This window comes from Protopterus annectens, chromosome 5.part0 (assembly GCF_019279795.1).
Source record: "Protopterus annectens isolate FY-2018-M chromosome 5.part0, PAN1.0, whole genome shotgun sequence".
Taxonomy (NCBI): Eukaryota; Metazoa; Chordata; order Ceratodontiformes; family Protopteridae; genus Protopterus; species Protopterus annectens.
The window spans coordinates 1,983,616,432-1,983,636,701 of NC_056735.1; the positions used below are offsets into that span (position 1 = coordinate 1,983,616,432).

General features: G+C 38.9%; 1 protein-coding gene across 3 annotated transcripts in view; it reads right to left on the reverse strand.

The window, feature by feature from the left end:
• DACH1 (dachshund family transcription factor 1) overlaps positions 1–20,270 on the reverse strand; it is a 1,758,683-nt gene that overhangs the window by 727,652 nt on the left and 1,010,761 nt on the right. For all 3 annotated transcript variants that reach the window (XM_044071748.1, XM_044071747.1, XM_044071749.1), the window contains exon 3: positions 9,706–9,861. In XM_044071748.1, the coding sequence (XP_043927683.1) occupies positions 9,706–9,861 (156 nt within the window). The remainder of the gene's footprint in view (positions 1–9,705; positions 9,862–20,270) is intronic.

Here is a 20,270-nt window from a genome sequence, read left to right on the forward strand (position 1 = left end):
ACATGTATGCTCCCCGTACAGGATATTGGACATAAATGTGATATATAGATGCAGTTACCCAGAACTGAACAGTCTCCAAAAGGTCAAAGGAGGCTATGCCCATCTAGAAGGGGAAATCCAGATCAAACAGGGACACCCTCGACCAGGAGGGAAATCAAATGAAAGCCCAAAGGAAAAAAGGGGGCTGGAGGGCAGGACCAAATACTGCAACAGTGAAGAGAAGGTCATGTACTGTTATGGTACGATTTTGCACAACTGTATCATGCCCTTCTATATATTCATCACCTTAGGGAGAGTGCAAAAGCTCAAGAAAGGAATGGGAGCTGGAATGCTGGGAAGAGCTCTCAAAGGACCCATGCAGAATGGCTCTAGCAAAACCTGCTCTGGGCCTAGAAACCGTATCCAATTTACAGTGCTTAATAAAGATATGCAGTGAAGACCAAACAGCAGCTTCAAGGTGGAACTGGTGTCCAGCCCCTTGAAGGAAGCACCAGAAGAGGCAACAGCCTGAGTGGAGTGAGCTCTGACTGAAGTAAACAGGCACTTCTCATGAAAAGAACAAAAAGAAATGGCCTTGGATATCCTGGAGGAGGTGGTTTGTTTAGAAACAGCCAAACTTAAAGTCCGGGGATGAAAAGAAACAAAAAGCTGGTCAGACTTATGAATGGCCTTAGTTTTATCCAAATAATGCCGGAGCTGTCTGTGCAAATCCATTTAACAACCCTCTCACTAGCAGAATGAGAAGAAGGAAAAAAATGAAGGGAGTTGTACTGCCTGATTAAAAGACAACTCATTAACAACCTTGGGCGTAAAAGAAGAATTAGTATGCATGGGCACCCTATCCTTTCAAAAAAACAAAAAAGGAAGGGTGGCCATGAAGGCCTGAAGCTCAGAAACCCTCTGAACAGAAGTAAAAGCAAGAAATAAGATACAGTGTTGCAGATAAGCTGATTCTGTAGGCTCAAAAGGAGGGTGGGTCAGATTTTCTAAAACAAAATTAAGGTCCCAAGGAGGAAGACTAGGCTTCTTTTGGGGCCTAAAATGCAAGACTCCTTTAAGAAACTGACTTCAAAGCGAGAAGCCAAAGGAGGATTCATGGGGAGATAGGCAGAAATAGCTGACAAATGGGCCTTTACAGAATAGGCCAAGCCAGATTGGAGCATCTCATACAGTCATACAAAAAGCAGAGAACCAGAGGGACCACCACTGAAAAATGGTCCTGGTTATAAGCACGGTACCAGGCAGAAAATCTTTTCCATCTGGACATGTAAGACTTCCTTGTTGCAGGTTTTCTTGCCTCCTGTAAAACTCTGAGCACGTCCTCAGAAAAGAGGTGCCTAAACAGCATCAGAATCCTATCACCCACAGTGTCAGTTGAAAAGTGTAAAAGTGAGGATGGATGAGAGACCCCTTTTCCTGTATGCGGAGGTCCAACTGGTGAGGTAACATGTGGTGATTGCTCCTGGCCAGATGCACTAAAAGAGACAGAACCAGTGCTGTCCTGGCCAAAAGAAACCCACTAGCAATTATTTTGGGGAGCCAAGCTGAATCTTATGTAGGACTCTTGAAAATAAAGGAAAGGAGGTCCTAAATGAAAGACCAGCACTGCTAGAGTTTTTAGTAGAATCTAGAACAGAAGTTGCCGTTAAGAAAGGAATAAGTAGTAGAGCATATAAAATATTGCTTGCTAACTATAAGAATCAGTCAGAGAAGTTCAGGAGGGATTGGGAAGAGACACTGGGATAAGCAATTCAGAAAAAAGATGGTAGAGAGATATATGTATGTCTCCCAGATATGCAACAAAATCTAGAAGATTAAGGATCTGCGCCTAGAAGTGTTTACACAGGTATTTTTATACCACACGCAGGCTCTAAAAAAATTTTCTTCGGGTAAAGAGCAAATGATGGAGGTGTGATGGGGAAGAAAGAGGTAACTGGGAACATATTTTTTGGGAGTGTAATGAGTTTGCGGACTATAAAGATTCCCTGCAGTCTGCACTGTTAGAGATGCTGGGTGAGCAAACTGGAGTAACTAGGGAAATTATTTTTTGAGCGATGATACAGAATTGGAATTGCCTAGATATAGTAAGGTCTTACTGAGTCTAATTCTCATGGCTGTCAAAAAAAAAAAATTACTAGAAAATGGAAATCAAAGTCTAAACCAACTTTATTAGAAGTAACGAAGACAGTAACAAATATAAAACTGGAACTAGAATCTTTGGAAAAGGGTAGGAGCAAATTACACAGGAAAAAAATGAGAAATGTGGGATCAATACATGTAGAGGAGTAACAAGGTTTAAAAGAAGGCAGGATCTGAATGAGCTATGTGATGGTTGACTGCCAATGACTGGATATATAGGTATGTATAAGGTTTGCAGCTATAGTTATGTTGGTACGCTTTGTAAGGTATAATGTTTGCAACTAAGATTGTGGTTTATTTTCATTTATATAAATGTAAGATTGCCTATTTCATACATGAAAATTTAATAAAGATGTTTTTTGTTTAAAAAAAAAAAGAGGGAGCATTGGATTAGAAGAGGCCATAAATCTCAGGGCTTGAAGTAACTCCTTGGCTGGAATAGCAGGCAGAGGAAGAAGAGACTGAAAGCAAGCTGTCAAGGACAGAACCTTTGGAGTTGGAAGAGAGGCCAGCACTGGCACAGTCTGAATCCTGCAACCCAGATATACATGATCCTGAGAGGGAGTCAGGATGGACTTTTGGAAGATAACAGCGAACCTCAGATTTTGAAGAAGAGATATGGTGAACACCAGATCCTGTAACAGGCAACTGGGAGAAGGTGCCTGAAGCAACATGTCATCTAGATAAGGAAAAATCTGAATGCCTTAGAGCCTGCAAAAGGCAATCACAGGAGGAAGGCATTTTTCGAATACCCTTGGGGTAGTAGAGAGGCCAAAGGGCAAAACAGAGAACTGAAAATGAGAGAAAGAAACAGAAATCTAAAAACTTCCTGAAATGAGGGTGAATAGAAATATGAAGGTAAGCATCCATCAGATCCAAAGACACCAGAAAAAACCTGGAGTAGTAGAAGAGGAACCCGTCTGAAGAGTAAAAATGCAAAAGGAAGGGACCTTGAGAAAGGTGTTGACCAAGGAGAGATCCAGAATAGATCTCCAAGTGCCCTCCTTTTGAGGAACCAGGAACATCCTGGAGTAAAACCCCTTTCCTACTTGGAAAGGAGGAACAGGTTGAATAGTTCCCTGGTCAAGCAGAGACCAAAGGACCTCTGAGAAATGAGGAAAATGTCCCAGAGGAGGTTGGAAAATCCCTAAAAAAGGAGGGCGAGACTTCCACACCATGAAGTAATGCTGATGGATGATAGATAAAACCCAAGAATCCAAGGAAATGAGATGCCAGTTTGGAAGGCACAGGGAGAGCCAAAGGGACAAGAGAACCTGGCTGAGGGGTGGGGGTGGGGGCAAAATGACAAAGAAAAGCAGGCCTGACAGATAAGGGAGGCTTCCAAGCCACAGGAGCTTGAGAAGACGTAGCATGAGGAACTCCCCTACCACCCTTCCTACCTTTAGTGGCTTGAAGAGGCTGCCTGCAAACAAAAGCAGGCCTAGTAGGATAATTCCTCTGGAATTTAGAGACAGGAGAGATAAAAATATGTTTAAGGTCTTGTGAAGCTTTACCTTTTTCTTGAAGGGACTTAAACATATCAGCAGCAGTGGTCCCAAACAAGTTTTGTATTATCCAAAGGAGCATCCAGCAACTTGGTCTTAATGTCCTCCGGTAAAGACTGTAGATGAAGCCAACAGTAATGCTTCATGACAGACTCAAAGGCAGCAGTTCTGGAAGAGGCCTATGCAGTACCATAGCTGCACTTGATAAAGTGGTGAGCCATCTGAGAGGTAGAACCCAAAATAGATAAGGCTGAAGACTTACCTTCAGAATTAGGGAGGTCAGAAATTACCTGACAAGCCTGGACAATCAAGGCCAGGGCATATCTGGTCATGTGAGTCTGGTAATTGATGGCCCAAAAGACTAAAGTAGAAGCAGTATAGACCTTCTTACCAACTCTCTCCATTACCCTACCATCCTTATCAAAAGGCAGAAACTTGGAAGACTTGTCAGAGAAGACTGACACAACAGCAGGGTCAGCAGAAAGTCACTTAAATAAGAATTGACAATCCTCAAAAACCTTATATAATCTCTCAGGTTTCTTTGCAGCAGTAGGCTGATAATCAGGAGACTTAGAAGCAGCTATACAAGTGTCTAACAAAGCAGTCAACAAAGGAGGTACTGCCGAAGGTTTACGAGTGTCCACCTGAAGCAATTCATAATACCTCTTCTGGATATCAGACACCTGAGTAGAATCCCACTTAAAGTAGTCCATCACTCTAACTACTGTGTCCCTAAAAGATAATTCCTTAAAAGAAGACTTAGGACTAATGGACTCTTCTTCACTAGAACCTTAAGCATCTGGGAAGGGTAAGACAAGGACCCTTCATCAGATTCTGAATCCTCACCTGAAAAACTGGGATCCCTAGGTCATTTGGACAGTGTTGAAGTCCAAAGGGGAGTAGGCACAGAAACCTCCTGGGGAGACTTCAGGGTCATTAAGACATTAAACAGGCACTGAGTAAACTCCTGCCAATCTCTTTGAAGGTCCTTAGGATGGAAAGATGTTTAGTCTTCTGTCTTTTCTTGGTACAGACATCAGCCCTAACAAACACTGGAAGTTCTGAACCCTGACAGGATTCAATAAGAGTACCAAGGACCAAGGACCTCTTCCCTGACTAGAATGTGGAGAATCCCTCTAGGGTCCTCAGATACAATCAACAGCAGTTCCCACTCAATGTCCACAGCAAGCGCCTGCAAAGTCACAAAAGATGTGTGAAAGGAAGGATCCGTGCCAGCCTCCGATGGGCTAGGGGCAGAGAAATCCGATGTAGACACTGGACTGTCTATACAGCTATCACACACTTCTACAGAAACATCTGCTATCTTCTCCCAAACAAATTAATTGAAATTGGTATCAGTCCAGACACCATTCACTGGTTTAAAAACTTCCTCACTGACAATACTCAGAGTGAAAACAGGATCTTTCCTATCAGAATCTGCACTTACTTCCAAAGGTGTATCACAAAGATCCATTCTTGCCCCCCCCCCACTTTGCCATATTCATAAAAAAAGTTCCTTGTGACCTACCCCATATCCCCCTCATCCTCTATGCTGACAACATGATTATTTACCGATCAGGTCACTCTCAAACCAACATTCAATCCCAACTCCAGTTTGAACTACATTAGCTCCACCAGTGGCTCATAAACCATAAACTATTTCAAATACCCTCCAAGATCAAAACTATGCTTTCTGCAACTCCAGGAAAAATTTATCAAACACCTGATTCTAACTATCCTTTTTTTGTTTTAAACACCTTTATTGAATTATCACTTGTGACATAGGCAAATGTACATTTATACAAAAGTAATCAAACTGTATTACAAGTTCATGTTTACAAACATTATACTTCACATATATTGCTATATATCATATAAACAAAACAACATTACATAAATTATTCAAATCCTGCCCCCTTTTTTAAACAAGAAACATCTTTATTAAACAATTACTTACGACATAAGCAGTCGCACATTTAAATTAAAGTAAATCACACCAACACAATCCTAGTTGCAGGCATTTTACATCACAAACCATACTGACATACTCCCAGTTACAAATATTATACATCACTTTGAATCTAACCAATCATTTTCAGTCAAACATCACATGGCTCATTTAAGTCCTGCCTGCTTTTAAACCTCACTTCTCCACTGTATGTATTGTTCCCACAATTCCAATTTTTTTCATATGTAGTTTGCTCATACCCTTTTTAAGGATCTCAATTCCAGTTGTTTTATCTCTGTTACTATATTCACTACTTCTAATATAGTTGGTTTAGATTCTGATTTCTAATTTCTAGTAATTGTTTTTTTGGCAGCCACCATACTTAGACACAGCAAAGCCTTACCATGTTCAGGCAATTCTAATCCTGTATCATAGCTCAGAAAAATCATCTCCCTCGTCACATCAATCTGCCCACCCAGCATCTCCAACAGTGCATCCCGCAGGGAGTGCTTAAAGTATGTCAACCCACTGCACTCCCAGAAAATGACTAACTATCCTTGACATATACAACCATTCCATAGAAACAATCTTTACCTTCAAATATCTAGGATTATGGCTTGATCAGTCTCTAAACTTCAATTTCCACATAGGCAGAGTGAGAGTGACATAGAAACAGAGAGAGAGAGTAACAGACATAATTCTGACCTGCCTCTTAGGCAAAGATATGGAAAGACTTACAATGGAAATAATCAATCAGGACATATTCAACCTCCAAACACTGGACATGCCTCAGTTTGGATTCATCAAGGGAGGTCATGCTTACTTAACCTGGTAGATCTTTTTTGAAAAGGTCATCAAAGTAATGGATGAAGGCAAAATGGTACACACAGTATACCTTCACCTGGCTAAAGCTTCTGTCATAATTCTCCATTTAGGTATAGTAAAAAAGCTAAATAAACTGGGAATAAACTCTTATGTCACCCACTGGATTCACAAATGGCTCACATATAGGACTCGGGAAATCAAGATATGGGGAAGTTACCTCCACAAAGAGACCAGTCACTAGTCGAGTCCCCCAGGGTTCTGTGGTGAGACCACTCCTGTCTGGCATCTACTTTCCTGAAGTAAGAAACAATACCAAAGGGCTCTGCCTAAGTACATTTGCAAATGACTTTACACTAGGAGCAGTCATTGAATCCTCAAATGTCTTGGCCGTCCTGCAGGAAGGTAAATCATGGATTGAAACTAAATGCCAAAAAATACATTGCTGTATACTTTGAGAAGACACCTACCCAAGAGAACTACAACATTGGCAGTATGTCCTTAAGAGATGACCCAGTCGTTTGGGATTTGGAAACTTATGTGAACAGTGACCTAACTTTTCACTGACATGCGTCCATTGTTGTAAGAAAGTCCTTCTGTATTGCACAGTTTATAAACAAAGGCATTGTGTCTAGATCTAGGGATGTCATTGTCCTCCTTTACTCACCGTCATTAGGTCAGTCATTGAGTATAATGCCCACTTTGACATGTATCGGTCCAGACACATGCAACAACTGGAACTTCCACAGGGATACCTTACTAAATGGATACAAGGCCTAAACAACTTGTCCTACATGGACTGACTCAAAACCTTGTCAGTATACTCAGTATCCAACAGACTGCTAAGGGATGACCTGTATCTGGCATACAAGGCATTCTCCGACCCAGCACTGATGGATTTACTGCACATCAGGAAGTCAAGTGGCATCAGAAATATTCAATGTAGGGATATCTACCTCTTCTAAAACATCAACAGAAACATTTGGAGAGGCAAGTATATCTCACAGACGATACAACTGCCCTGACAGAGATGTCCCATCCACATAAAACAAAGTTCATCCTTTTCCATATTCAAGCACACCTTGGATCTATGGTTGAGAAATAGAAATTTTACCCCAGGACCTCTCCCTGTACCACTAATGGACAAAAGCAGCCCCTAAACATTTTATCTCATGCATGTCTACCCTCACATTATCTATAGTATGACCCCAGCTATTCTCATTAGGGGTAATGTATAATTATTGACTGTGGGAAGGGTAAAACAAATCTCTAACCAAATAGGATTGGTTAATTTGAGCACAAAAATGGAAAATGGCTAGGCTTAAAATGGCTCACAAGGGCAGCTAGCCTTGTACTTACCTATACAGCTATATGAACAAAAATAAACTGTCTCCACCTATATGAGCAAAAATAAACTGTCCCCTCTTTTGGGTCAAAAATATTTCCCTTTTTCTATTCTAGCCAGCTACATCAGGCATTGACAAAGGAGTTCTGCTTTCTCAGACTGAATATGGACTACCCATTTTCTGCTTCTGCCTCCAAGAAAAATACAGCCACACTCCAGATAATCTCTAACAGCATTTGCCAATTCATTACAATCTCACCTCTCTGTGAGCATCACTGTGTCACCCTAGACTAAGCCAAATGGCTACCCATAAAACCAAGATCTAACCTACTGTTAGGATCTGAGATATACAAACTACTCAAACTCTGGACACTTCCTCTCCTTGCAACTAAACTCCATTAAAAAAAAAATCCTCATACAATATGAGACAGTAGTCACAAGCCACACCAACTCTCATTCCTCCTAGAACCAAACTCTATAGCAGTGCGCATGCATTCTTCACTCAGGCACCTAGTCTTTAGCAAGCTCTCCCCACTGACCTAAAGGAAATCGATAATGAATACTTACTCCAAATTCAAAAAGAAACTCAAAAAAGCACTTCTTTATCCAAGCCAAATGCTCCTGCTTCAACACATGGCACATCACCTTAGCACACTATGCCCACCACCTTTCCACGTCTCTTCTCTCTCAGAATTCCTTAAAGCTGACCCATTTTAGAAACTAATGTATATACTGTTCATTACTCTCTGACTGTCTACTAGAATGTACGTATGCTACACTTTGCTCGTTTACAGTTTTTCTATGTAGCTAGTCTGAACTGCTGTGTTACTGCTTACATTTATGTCTTTTTTTTTTTTTTTTTTTTTGTGAAACATTTTGTATTTCATCTGGGCTGAGCCTGAAACTGGTCAATACTGATCAGTGTACTACCCCGGTAAACAAAAATAAATAAATTAACAGAGTTGTATCTAATAGGTAAATAGTGGAACATAATGGAACCTTGCATTGTGAGGGTACAGTGAATTGAAGATGCTACTTGGTCTTTAGGTTTCTGAATTCTTACCTTATTAACCCTCAGCAATAGAATTAGCTCATTTTTAGCAACTGCAATGCAAAGCAAGTGTTTGCAAGGTGTCATATCCATTATTATCATGGACCATAGAATAGACATGTGACAAAACAGGTTACGCTATGGCCAGTTGCCATGACAACAGCAACTGCTCTCTGAACTTGAAATCTCTAAACAGGTTAAAAGTTTAAAATAAACAGCGGATTATTTAAGCTGCCTGATGATTCTAAATGTCCTGTTGTTAATTAAAGTGTCTGCAGCCTGTAATTACATACTGCCATTGCTTATTAAATGTAGCTGTAGAACACACTGAGTTTGGTTTGTGATTAACAGACATACCTAATTCAGCTGTTCCTTGTCAGTTTCAGAAAATTTGCCTTTGAAAGAAAGATTAATAAAACAAGTAACTTAAGATTTTATTTTAAAACCAGTGTATGTCTCATTCCCTTGATTTAAAATGAGTTTAAAGCACTAAAGTTGTCTTCGTGTAGCTATCAAGATCAAAGTCATTCTTGTAACCTCATTAAATGTTTTGTTAACATTTTAATAGTATGTCTAAACTCAGATTACAAAAACATATACTTTGTCAAGTGTGTAAAATTATTTTTTCATCACCTGGTTAACACTTAGTTTTCATCAAGGCTACAAAAAGAATACTGAATCAATCATTAATTATGCAATAATACAGAATTAATTTACTAGTTATACTTAAATGGAAAACTGCAAATAAAGTTGAAAGAACTGTGTGATGTGAAAATAATATTTCAGTGTTGGAAATAATATTTACAACCTCTCTGATGGAGACTATTTTAAAGTTAAGTCAATGGATCCCTACATAGATTCACTACACACAACTATTTGAGGTTTTTTTTCTTACCGACACTTGAATTGAGGTCTCCATTCTCAGAGTCTGGTCCGTGCTGGTTGTTACTCCCATGGTATATAGCTTCTAGTTTGATTTTCTTCACCTTCATGGCTTCAGCGATGGCCGCATTTGTGGCAGCTGCTGCAGCCGCTGCAGCTGCAGTGAGACCTATGGAATAATGAATGAGGCCGTAAGCATAAAAAATGCATAAGAAACATTTTCTAATTTTCTGTGAGCAATAGCGCTCAGTGAAATCATACACCAACTTTTAGCTCCTTGCACAGCTGAAATATAAATCAAGGATGTACTTTTACAAGTAGTCATTACTTGTGAGGAAGCGAATGACGTTTGAATATGCACTACAGCCTCTTGTTTGCAATAGACACGTAAGTGAAGAACTGCTTCACATTCTGTATGGGCACCAGCTACTGAAACATCCTGAAAAGCTACCATTATGTACAAGACAAAACAGAACATAATGCATGTAACTGCAAGAAAAAGAGAAACATGAAAGTGATTTACCATGAGGAATGACTAGCAAAAGCAGCAAATCCAAATCCTTTCATTACTGGTATAAATCTTAAGTGAAGGGTGCAAGTGAGAAGTGGGTACTAAAAATCATGAAGCCACTCAGTGCAAAGTGGACACTAAAGAAAACTATGTGGTATTAGGTTATTTGAAATGATGAGGAGGGGGACAGAATACAAATACTCCGTGGGTAAATCCTTTTTTTTGTTCATGTTTTAAGTAATACATGTTTTTTACCTGCTTTTGTTATTTCTTTATCCCTTTAATAAGATGTCTTGGCTAAATTTTAGATACATTGTCAATGTGGTAGTGTATTTGGTACATGCTAAGTTTACCTTTTTAAATAAAAATCATCGGGACAAAAAATCCATTAAGTCTTTTTGTACATAAGAATGCTGTGGATTATAATATTTGACTGCAGCAATGAAATGAGTGAAATAAAACCTGTCTCGGTCATCTCTCTTAACTTATGAAAAATAGAAAAGTCCAACAGAACTGCAATAAAGTGCCACGCTACTGGTACATAAGGAAGAAGCAATACGTTTTCTATAGTGGGAACGACTGCACAGTTATACAGTGATAAAGCTTTTCTGCAAGCTGGACTGCCATAGCTGGTAAAAAGTAGCACATAGAACAGAGCTTGCCCTTTCTCTCCTGTGTCTACAACCTGGCAAAAATACTCAAAACTTCACATGGAAGCTTCTGAAGGCCTGCAAGTGTTTACTTGTTCAAGGCAGACCATTAAAGGCACTCAGCATACTTACTGTACCTTCAAATTGCTTAGGCTAGGGCACTGACTAAAGTTAAAATCCTTCCTCTGCATTAGACAATCTACCTACAGTCTAAGGGGCCAATATGATAGCATCACATTTGTTAGACTATGTTTCAAAACAGTCATTGACAAAAAGACATTTTTCAAAGTTAGTCCAGCTACTTGGAACCAATCTCCTATGAAGTTAGAATGGAGAATTCTTCAGAGATATTGAAAATCTAAATTGAAGAGGAAATTCAGCAAGAAAATGCATGTAAGTGTTCCTGTGACACTGGATAATATCACTGTGTACATATGCGAGGCAATATGAAAAGGCCCATATGCTTATTTAACATGAAAAGTAATTTTGCCCATTGCCTTAAAACAATATACATACAATATAAGAAAAGCTTCATCTCATGTACATTGTGTAAATATGACATTTAACTTGTATACATACACATTCTAGTTCCACTTGTACCAACTGCTATTGCATGTTTAACCTCTACCTGTAATATTTATGTTCTACATCTTCTATGTATATATTAGAACTTTTTACTCTGCATATATTATTTCATTATATTCTGTTCACTGCTCAACCATTTGCCTGGGTCATAGTTGAAAAAGGTCAACAGACCTATCAACATAAATAATAAATAATAAATAAATAAATAAATAAATAAATAAATAAATCATTCATTCAGTTCCTGAAGGCTATGAACTTTATATCAGCAACGTGCAAGCTTTTTACTTTTCAGTGCTATCAAATGAATTCTGAAGAAACAAGCAATTTTGATTTGGCTAGCTATAGATATTTAACCCCCTTTTCTGACACTGAATTTCATGCAACACAGATTCAAAAATAATTTTAAGAGAATGACTGTGAAATAACATTTACAAATGAAAATCTGCAATGGCACACAGATGTTTGACAGAATACACAGAAAATAATATAACAAACTTCCCATAGTTAAAAATATATAACTCTGTACATTAATTAAGATTAGTTAACGAGGGCAGCACATGTTTTGTTTTAATAACTTTCAGCAAATAAATAAATCTACCAAATTATTTTCTGGCTCCCTTAATGCATTCACATAATGGTTCTACTATCTTTACTCAATTAGCTTATAATTTCTTTTTAGGGTTGAGAGACAGGCATCCTTTAGATAAACAGGAAACAAAAAAGATGCAGAAAGTGTGCCTCCATGTGCTGACTTCCCCAGCCAGTACACATCCATGAAATCAGCATATGCTCTCAGCAGGCCTACACTCTGTATGAACAGCATACAACGCTTCCTTTAAGTGCCACCCAAGCAGCAAGCCAGAGCCACCACTCTCCTTCAAGGGTGGGTAAACCAACAGCACTCATATGTTCCCTGCCCCACACTCTGCCGATTCAAGCACCTGAGCCGCTAAACAAACTCAAGTTGTTTACATCACAATCAGGGCTCATCCTTCTATGCCACACAGCTGGAGCATGAGCTCATATTTTCAGCATACCATCTATGGAACACTACCACCTGAATTATGACATTGAATGTGTACATCTCAGATTCAAAACACAACTGCAAAATGACATCTACAAATGGAATTGCGAATGGCATGCAAGATTTTGACAAAAAAGTCCCTGCAATGACTGTCCTGAAGATTGTAAATCAAAATTCTACATAGTTAAAATAATCCTGAGTAAAAACCAGTTTGCTGAAATGAAGCATTATCGTACATTAAAATGAAGGATTATCGTACATTAAAATACTCCACAGAATTTATCATTATCTGGTATAAACTATTAAAAGAAAAAAATCCAAACTGCAAAATAAGTCAAATAAAGCTTTACTGCTAAAAAAATAATCAAAACAAAATTATACATCATCAATCCCCTCTTTCCCATGTTCTACATGAGGTCAACGTGTCGTGTCAACTCTCGCCATCTCTCTTGATTCAATGGCACTCTCCTAACGTCTTTGACAGTCATGCCGACTGCCACAGGTCTTCTTTCATACAATCCATCCATCTCTTTGCTGGTTGCCCTTGTTTACTCTTGACTTCTCCCTGTCTATCTCAAATCTTCTTTTGTCTCCTTTTTTGCACATGTCCAAACCACTGTAATCTGTACTCTTTGACCTTCTCTGCAATTTCAGCTACTTTGACTATCCAACAGTGTGCATCCTATCACCCATCTCAGGCACTCTTATCTCCATCACCTCTAGCTTCCTCACCTGCTCTGCCTTTATTGCCAGGGTTCTGTACCATGCAATAGTACTCTTCACACTACTGTTAGTACACCTTATTTTTCATCTTTTTTTAGCATTCTTATGCCATATACTACACCTGGCACCCTGTGCCAGTTGGCTGCAGCACCTCTGATTCTAGCACTGACCTCCTCATTCAGACTTTCCTTATCCTCAACCATCCCTCTCAGATACATGAAGTTGTTAAGCTGTTCCATTATTTTCCCTTCTATCTCATTTCACAGCTTCTTCTGATTTCCCCCATTTGCTTCCATTACAGCTGTCTTATCTGTACTCAGTTTCATCCCTTGTGCCTTCAGTTTTGCATTCCATTCCCCTATCCTTTGCTGACATTGTCTGCATATAGCAACTCTGTTGCTATGTCCCCTCTAACCTGTTTGCTGATATAGTCCCATCACCAGTATGAACAGCAGTGGACTGATGCACACCCACTAACTCTCTAAGAACCCCTACATGAGACTGAACACTGTTCGTACACATACCCTGCACTAATTCTGCCAATGTTTCTGGGGCTTTGAAACACCAGCAGACTGGTCAAATTAGCTTTCTTGGGAACTTATCATATACTTTTTCCAAGTCTAGCAAAGCCCAGTTTGCCTCTTTCTTCATCTGTTGCTTCATCTCAACTATCTGTCTCACTGCAGACATCGGGTTGGTTGTGCTGAAACATGATCTGAATCCGAACTGCTCATCTTTACTACTCTCCATATTAATTTATCAGTTACCCCTTTCAGAACTTTTATGTAGTGTGACAAGTGTTTGATACCTCTCTACTCCCCACAGTTGTGGATGGCCCCCTTGTTGTTGTACACTGGCACTAGTATGCTTATTCTCCAGTCATTTAGGATACTACTTTCTCTCTACACTGCTATGAGTACCCACAGGAGACATTTCTTCCAATCTCACCCAGCATCTATATCACATCTGCTGTGACCTCATATAAGCCTGCTCATTTCCCTGACTTCATTTTCTTTAGTGATATTCTTACTTCTGTGTGGAGTGTGGGCTCTTAATCTTTCATTGCAGCCTGTGTCTGGGACAGTACAGCCTCTGTGGGTTTTTCTTCATTCAGAACCTGCTGAAAGTACTCCTTCCCTCAGCCTTTTTACTTCCTGTGTGCTGATGAGCAGGTTGTTGCTGGCATCCCTTACAAAGGGTATCTGACCATTTAAATCTTTCTGTCTTTGCCTTTCAACATGATAGAGTTTCTTTGTGCCATCTACCGAGTTACTTTTCAGAAGCTGGTAGAATGCCACTGATGTCTTATTCTTTGCTACTGCAACTCCTCTCTTAACCTCTTTGTTAGCAACCAGTATTCCTTCTTAGCCTGGTCTATTTTTTCTATCTTACACTTTTTCCTGCATTCTTTCTTTCTTTGGATGACTTCCTGGACTTCTGCATTCCACCATAAGCTTTATGTGCCTTACATCTATACCTGGCTCGGCCACATAACTGTTCTGTAGTCGTCACACATGCTGTTTTGAGGCACTGACATTCTTCTTCATCTCTACCTATTTCCTTTTCTTCCTGAGGTGTTAGAGCCCTGAGTAATTCCTTGAACTCATTTGCTTTCTCTCCAGTCAAATTCAGATCTTCAGCCTAGTCTCTGTTGACCTTACAGCCTTCTCTGACCACTGCTTACAGCTGACTGTGGCAACCAGTGGATTATAGGTTCATAGGTAAGTAGCAGACCAGCTGCCCTTGTTAGCCATTTTACGCCTAGCTAATTTCCCTTTGTGTACTCAAAACAGCCTGTCCCATTTTGTTATAGATTAGCCTTACCCATCCTATGGTCAGTAATTACATATATTACCCCTAATGAAAATAACTGGGATCATACCAAAGATAATCTAAGGGGACTCATGACTGGGATAAAACATTTAGGAGCTACCTCTGTCCATTAGTAGTAGTGAGAAAATAAAGGTAGAAAAGGTTGAAGGGGAGTTGTAGTAGGCAAAGTCTGAGACAGAGGTGAAGTCTTAGTGCTAGAAAATATTCTGGAAGCATTTGTAGCATGCCTGTTTGAAGAGAAAATGCATTAATTATTTTTGTAGCCCACAGACAGATTGGATTTTATCTCATTTTGAATGGATACACATACTTTGGGAGTGAGTAGGGATAATGTGTGCATTTTAGATTTACAGTTGGTATTTGTAAGTTGGGGTGAAGCTGGACATAAAATAATGTAATATGATTACAGAGATCTCTCTCTGGAATCCTTTTGAGACGAATGGGAAACTTTGTTCAACAATTAGCATGAATATTATTACACACCCAGGGACTGTAAGGTACTTTGCCTTTGGATTTGTACCTGATAGCACCTCTGGATGTGTGGTAATACGTGAATACTCATGTGTCTTACAGCTTCATATACATGTTTTTGCTTCATGTTATTAACTTCCGGCAATTTCCTACAGTGCTTCATTTTCTGAGTGTGGAGTTTTATGCTTTTAGTTTCTTCAAGAGACTTTACTGCTCCTGCTCAGTTAACGTACTTAAATTTGAGTTTTTATTGTTTTAGTTACTCTAAGGTGTGTTTAATTTGTGCCACAGTCCTGATTCCTGAACTATTCATTTTCTTGTTCACTATTGTCTTTTATGCATACTTTGTAAGATATTTGAGTTGTGGATGTGTATTTCTGATGTTTGATGATTTTATTTATTTATTTATTTATTTAATGGTTTGCTTGTTTGTGTGTATTTGCAGTATTTCTCTGTTTGACTGTTTTTCCCCTGCTAAATTACTTTTGAAGATGGTGGCAGTTTGATGGACATTGAAGTCTGTGAGGGAGTAAGGGCCCAGCACTAGCCTCCATGCAAGGAACAAGTCTGATGCACAGGTAGCTACAATTTAGTCAGTTAGTTTTCATGGTAATTTTATAAACTATAATATATTGCATAAAGTTACAGGTATACACATTGCCTGCTTAAGGGCTGTAACTACAGATACAAAATGGCTGATTAAGAGAAGAAGGAACTGAAAAGATTTGCATTTGTAATGGACTTAAGGATCACAAAGCAGAATGATTATTATCTTTAGAGTAAATTTGTATTTCTCCCATATTATGTTGTAAATATTTTGTATACCATGTGTGCTATGTTGTGCCAGGTTTTTTCCAGTTGCATTGTACAAATACGAGACAGGTAAGAGGCTTCTGATTAGGATCATACGTTGGCAGGGTCAACTGCCAAGTTTATATGACTTACTCATCTTCAAGAAGCATGACTGCTATAACATGTTGTCAACATTTTTGACTTCCCATAAATATCTGTCTGCTTGTCTATCTCTCCATTTATCTACATTAGTATGGGGTGAGCAAACTCTGTAAACTCAGAGGGTATTATGCATATTCTGTCATCTCAGAGGGTATTATGCATATTCTGTAAACTCAGAGAGTATTATGCATATTCTGTAATCTCAGAGGGTATTATGCATATTCTGTAATCTCAGAGGGTATTATGCATCTGTCACTTTTTTCTGATCTGGACAGTTACTATTAGTATCATGTTCACTGGTCTGGTGTATGCTGAAATCACAGACCATCAAACAGAACCAGATCAGTCTCTGCCATACAGATCAGACATAGATCACATTTAAGAAAAAAACGGCAACTCATAAAGCTAGTCTGGATCATTCAAGTTTCCTAACCATACTATTGAAATTTTGAATCAGCTTTGGAAAACCATTTAAAATGTCGACCTGAAATGCTGAATTCGAAATTATGAATAGTAAACCAAAGCGAAAATGAATACTTGACCGCCATGGTTCGATGTATTCGACATAGCAAGAGGTAATGTCACTCACCACTTTCTATACAGATTAATGTACCACTTAACTCTATAGTCAATGGTACGTTAATGCTACTATTTTGCAGGGGGGCTACACCCCCTGCACTCCCCATGTGGAGGGCTGCACCCCCACACCCCATGCACATTAAATATACCAACTCTGAGATCGCATTACAGTGAGGAAATTGGCTAATTCCCTGTTCCTCACTGAAGCACAACTTCCCTGCACAATCTCAAACCCAAATTATTGACCTACACTACCCATTCGTTGTAGTCTAGTTGACTGATTTTGGGTCAACATTCTGCCAACCTGGAAACTGCAAGTTGACCATATGGTTGACTGATGCAGTTTCCAAGTTTGGTAGTAAACCTATATATATATATATATATATATATATATATATATATATATTTATCGGTCTACTACCGTAGATCGAAATTACACTATTTCGAAATACGATAGTAGTGTCTCACTAACGCGAAAGTGCACTTCAATGAAAGTGCACTTCCGCAAAAGTCACTAGAACGAATGGTTAGGGCTTGGGTTAAGGATAGTGGATAGCCCTACTAGCTATCCACTATCCTTAACCCAAGCCCTAACCCTAAGGTCCGTCACTACAGCACCACAGTGCAGGAAATGTCCCATTCAACTTAGTGACTTTCGCGAAAGTGCACTTTTGTTGAAGTGCACTTTCGTGTTAGTGGGACACTACTATCGTATTTTGAAATAGTGTAATTTTGATCTACGGTAGTAGACCCCATATATATATATATATATATATATATATATATTTATATACACACACACACATATATATATATATATATATACACATATATATATATATATATATATATATATATATATATATATATATATATATATATATATATATATGTGGTTCTCCTTCTAAATATCAAAGTTTCAAAACTTTGAACTTCTTATGGTCAAGACTATAAGAATGAAGTTTTAAAACTTCAAAATGCAAATAAAATAAATAAATAAATAAATAAAAATAAAAAAATCTTTTTTTATTTTATGTTTCTGGAAAGGGGCAAGCCCTTTGCACCCCATGCTAATTAAATATACCAACTCCGAGATAATACTACAGCAAGGAAAACAGTAAATATACCATTCTGTGCAGTACGGCGATCTTCATTTAAATGGTTCAAAGTTTCAAAATTTTAATCTTATGAAGTTGAGAAGTAGACCCATATATATATAAATATGCTACTATCTACTTGACAGAGGCACTGGGAACTAATGTTGGGCGGCAGGATGCCAGGGTAATCCTATGGACTAGGTTTGTAAAGGCTCCAGGGCCATTAGCCTAGTAGATACCTATGAAACTATATATATATATATATATATATATATATATATACATATACATATATATATATATATATATATACATATACATATATGTGTATATATATATATATATATATATATATATATATATATATATATATATATATAGACAGATATAAATATTGTAAGGAACAGTAGTACCTTTCCAAATTCTTTTGTGTGGTTACTCAAAGGGTACAGAACAACCAGTACAGTGATTACTCAACTGACTTAGACATGTCCATTAGATAGGTAGAAGATGTGCTGTTCTAACTTTGGAAGGTACACATTGGTCAAAGTTTAAACTGTTGTCTTCCAATGTCCTGAGATCATTAACAGTGGTTTCACCATTTATTTTTATAAACAGAATGTATCTCTTTTGAAACATCTCATGATGTTTTATTTAGTGATATTAAAGGTGTGATCATAACTACTTCACCAGGTATGCACATTCTGTAGACCACCTTGGAGAAACTTCTCATGTTTAACTGAATTAAGTCACAAAGTTTGCAGTCATCAGCATATTGTGGTTATCAAGGGTCCACATACCTCTTACTCTTGCTTCACCTTTAAGAAAACTAACTCTGAGAAGTAATGTATGTAGCACTAAAAGAAGTAGCTGTGCATGCACAAAGAATCGAGCAGTCACTCAGTATACTATAGCAATGATGGTAAAGTAGATTATAATTCATCATGCATACACTACCCTGTACACAACTGTACTCACAATTTGTAGGTACCAACCTACTGTGTACAGTCAACATGTTCTTACCCTTACATACATTCTCATGAAGGACTACTAGTAATCTGTTTATATACACCAGTAATCAGACTATGTAACACTTACATATCCGAGCAGTAAAAGATTTATTTCCTGAACATATGGCTTCTACAGCTAAGCCACAAAGTATAAGAAGCAATGGATTGCCATATCTCCGGTAATTCTAAGGAATGTAAGCTGGTGAGCACCAACTTAAATATCAATTTTTATTCCCTCTGCTGACATGGGCAGCCACGGTGGTGCAGCAGTTAGCGTTGTCGCCTCACAGCTGGGGTGCCTTCTGTGTGGAGTCTGCATGTCCTCCCTGTGATTGTGTGGGTTTCCTCTGGGTGCTCCGGTTTCCTCCCACATCCCAAAGACATGCTGTAGGTGGATTGGACACTCTAAATTGGCCCTAGGTGTGTGTGTGTGTGTGTGTGTGTGTGTGTGTGTGTGTGTGTGTGTGTGTGTGTGTGTGTGTGTGTGTGTGTGTGTGTGTGTGTGTGTGTGTGTGTACCTTCCGTGGAAGGCTGGGTGCCGGTCTGACAACTTGACACCATAAAACTCTACTGCCAATCATGAGCAGACAGGTGATCCCCTAACCGGGAAAAGCCAAAAGAAGATTCCCTCTGCTGACATATGTGTTACAGGGATATTCTTGTGTATGTTACACTTCAGGTTTTCCAGACCAAAATAATGTGCATCCACAGGTTCATTATCTGGTGTATGCTTTTAAGCATAAGAAAGAGAAAACTAAACTTCTCTGACATGCTAGTGCTAAGTGACAAAGCCCTGTCTACAATCCAGATGACTTGAGTTCAATTAGCAGCAATGCTGGACAAGCTAGGTGAGAGGGATAGGAGTGAGTGGCCAGTGCTGGTTCGCCCATCCTGAGGAGAAAAAGAGGCAGTTAAATGCACTGTACTGCTGACCCTAGTCGGGAAGCCAGGATACTGCAGCAGGCTGTAACTTATATGCTTATAGCACACACACAGAGCTTACAGGATCGCATGTAGAGGCATGCTCCCTCATAAATCACAGCCTAATGCAGCCACTGGCCACCACAGAGATGGGATTATGTGTGGATTGGGAGACAGAATGGTCTGATTAGGCAAGTCTCAGGCCAAGACTAATTGTACT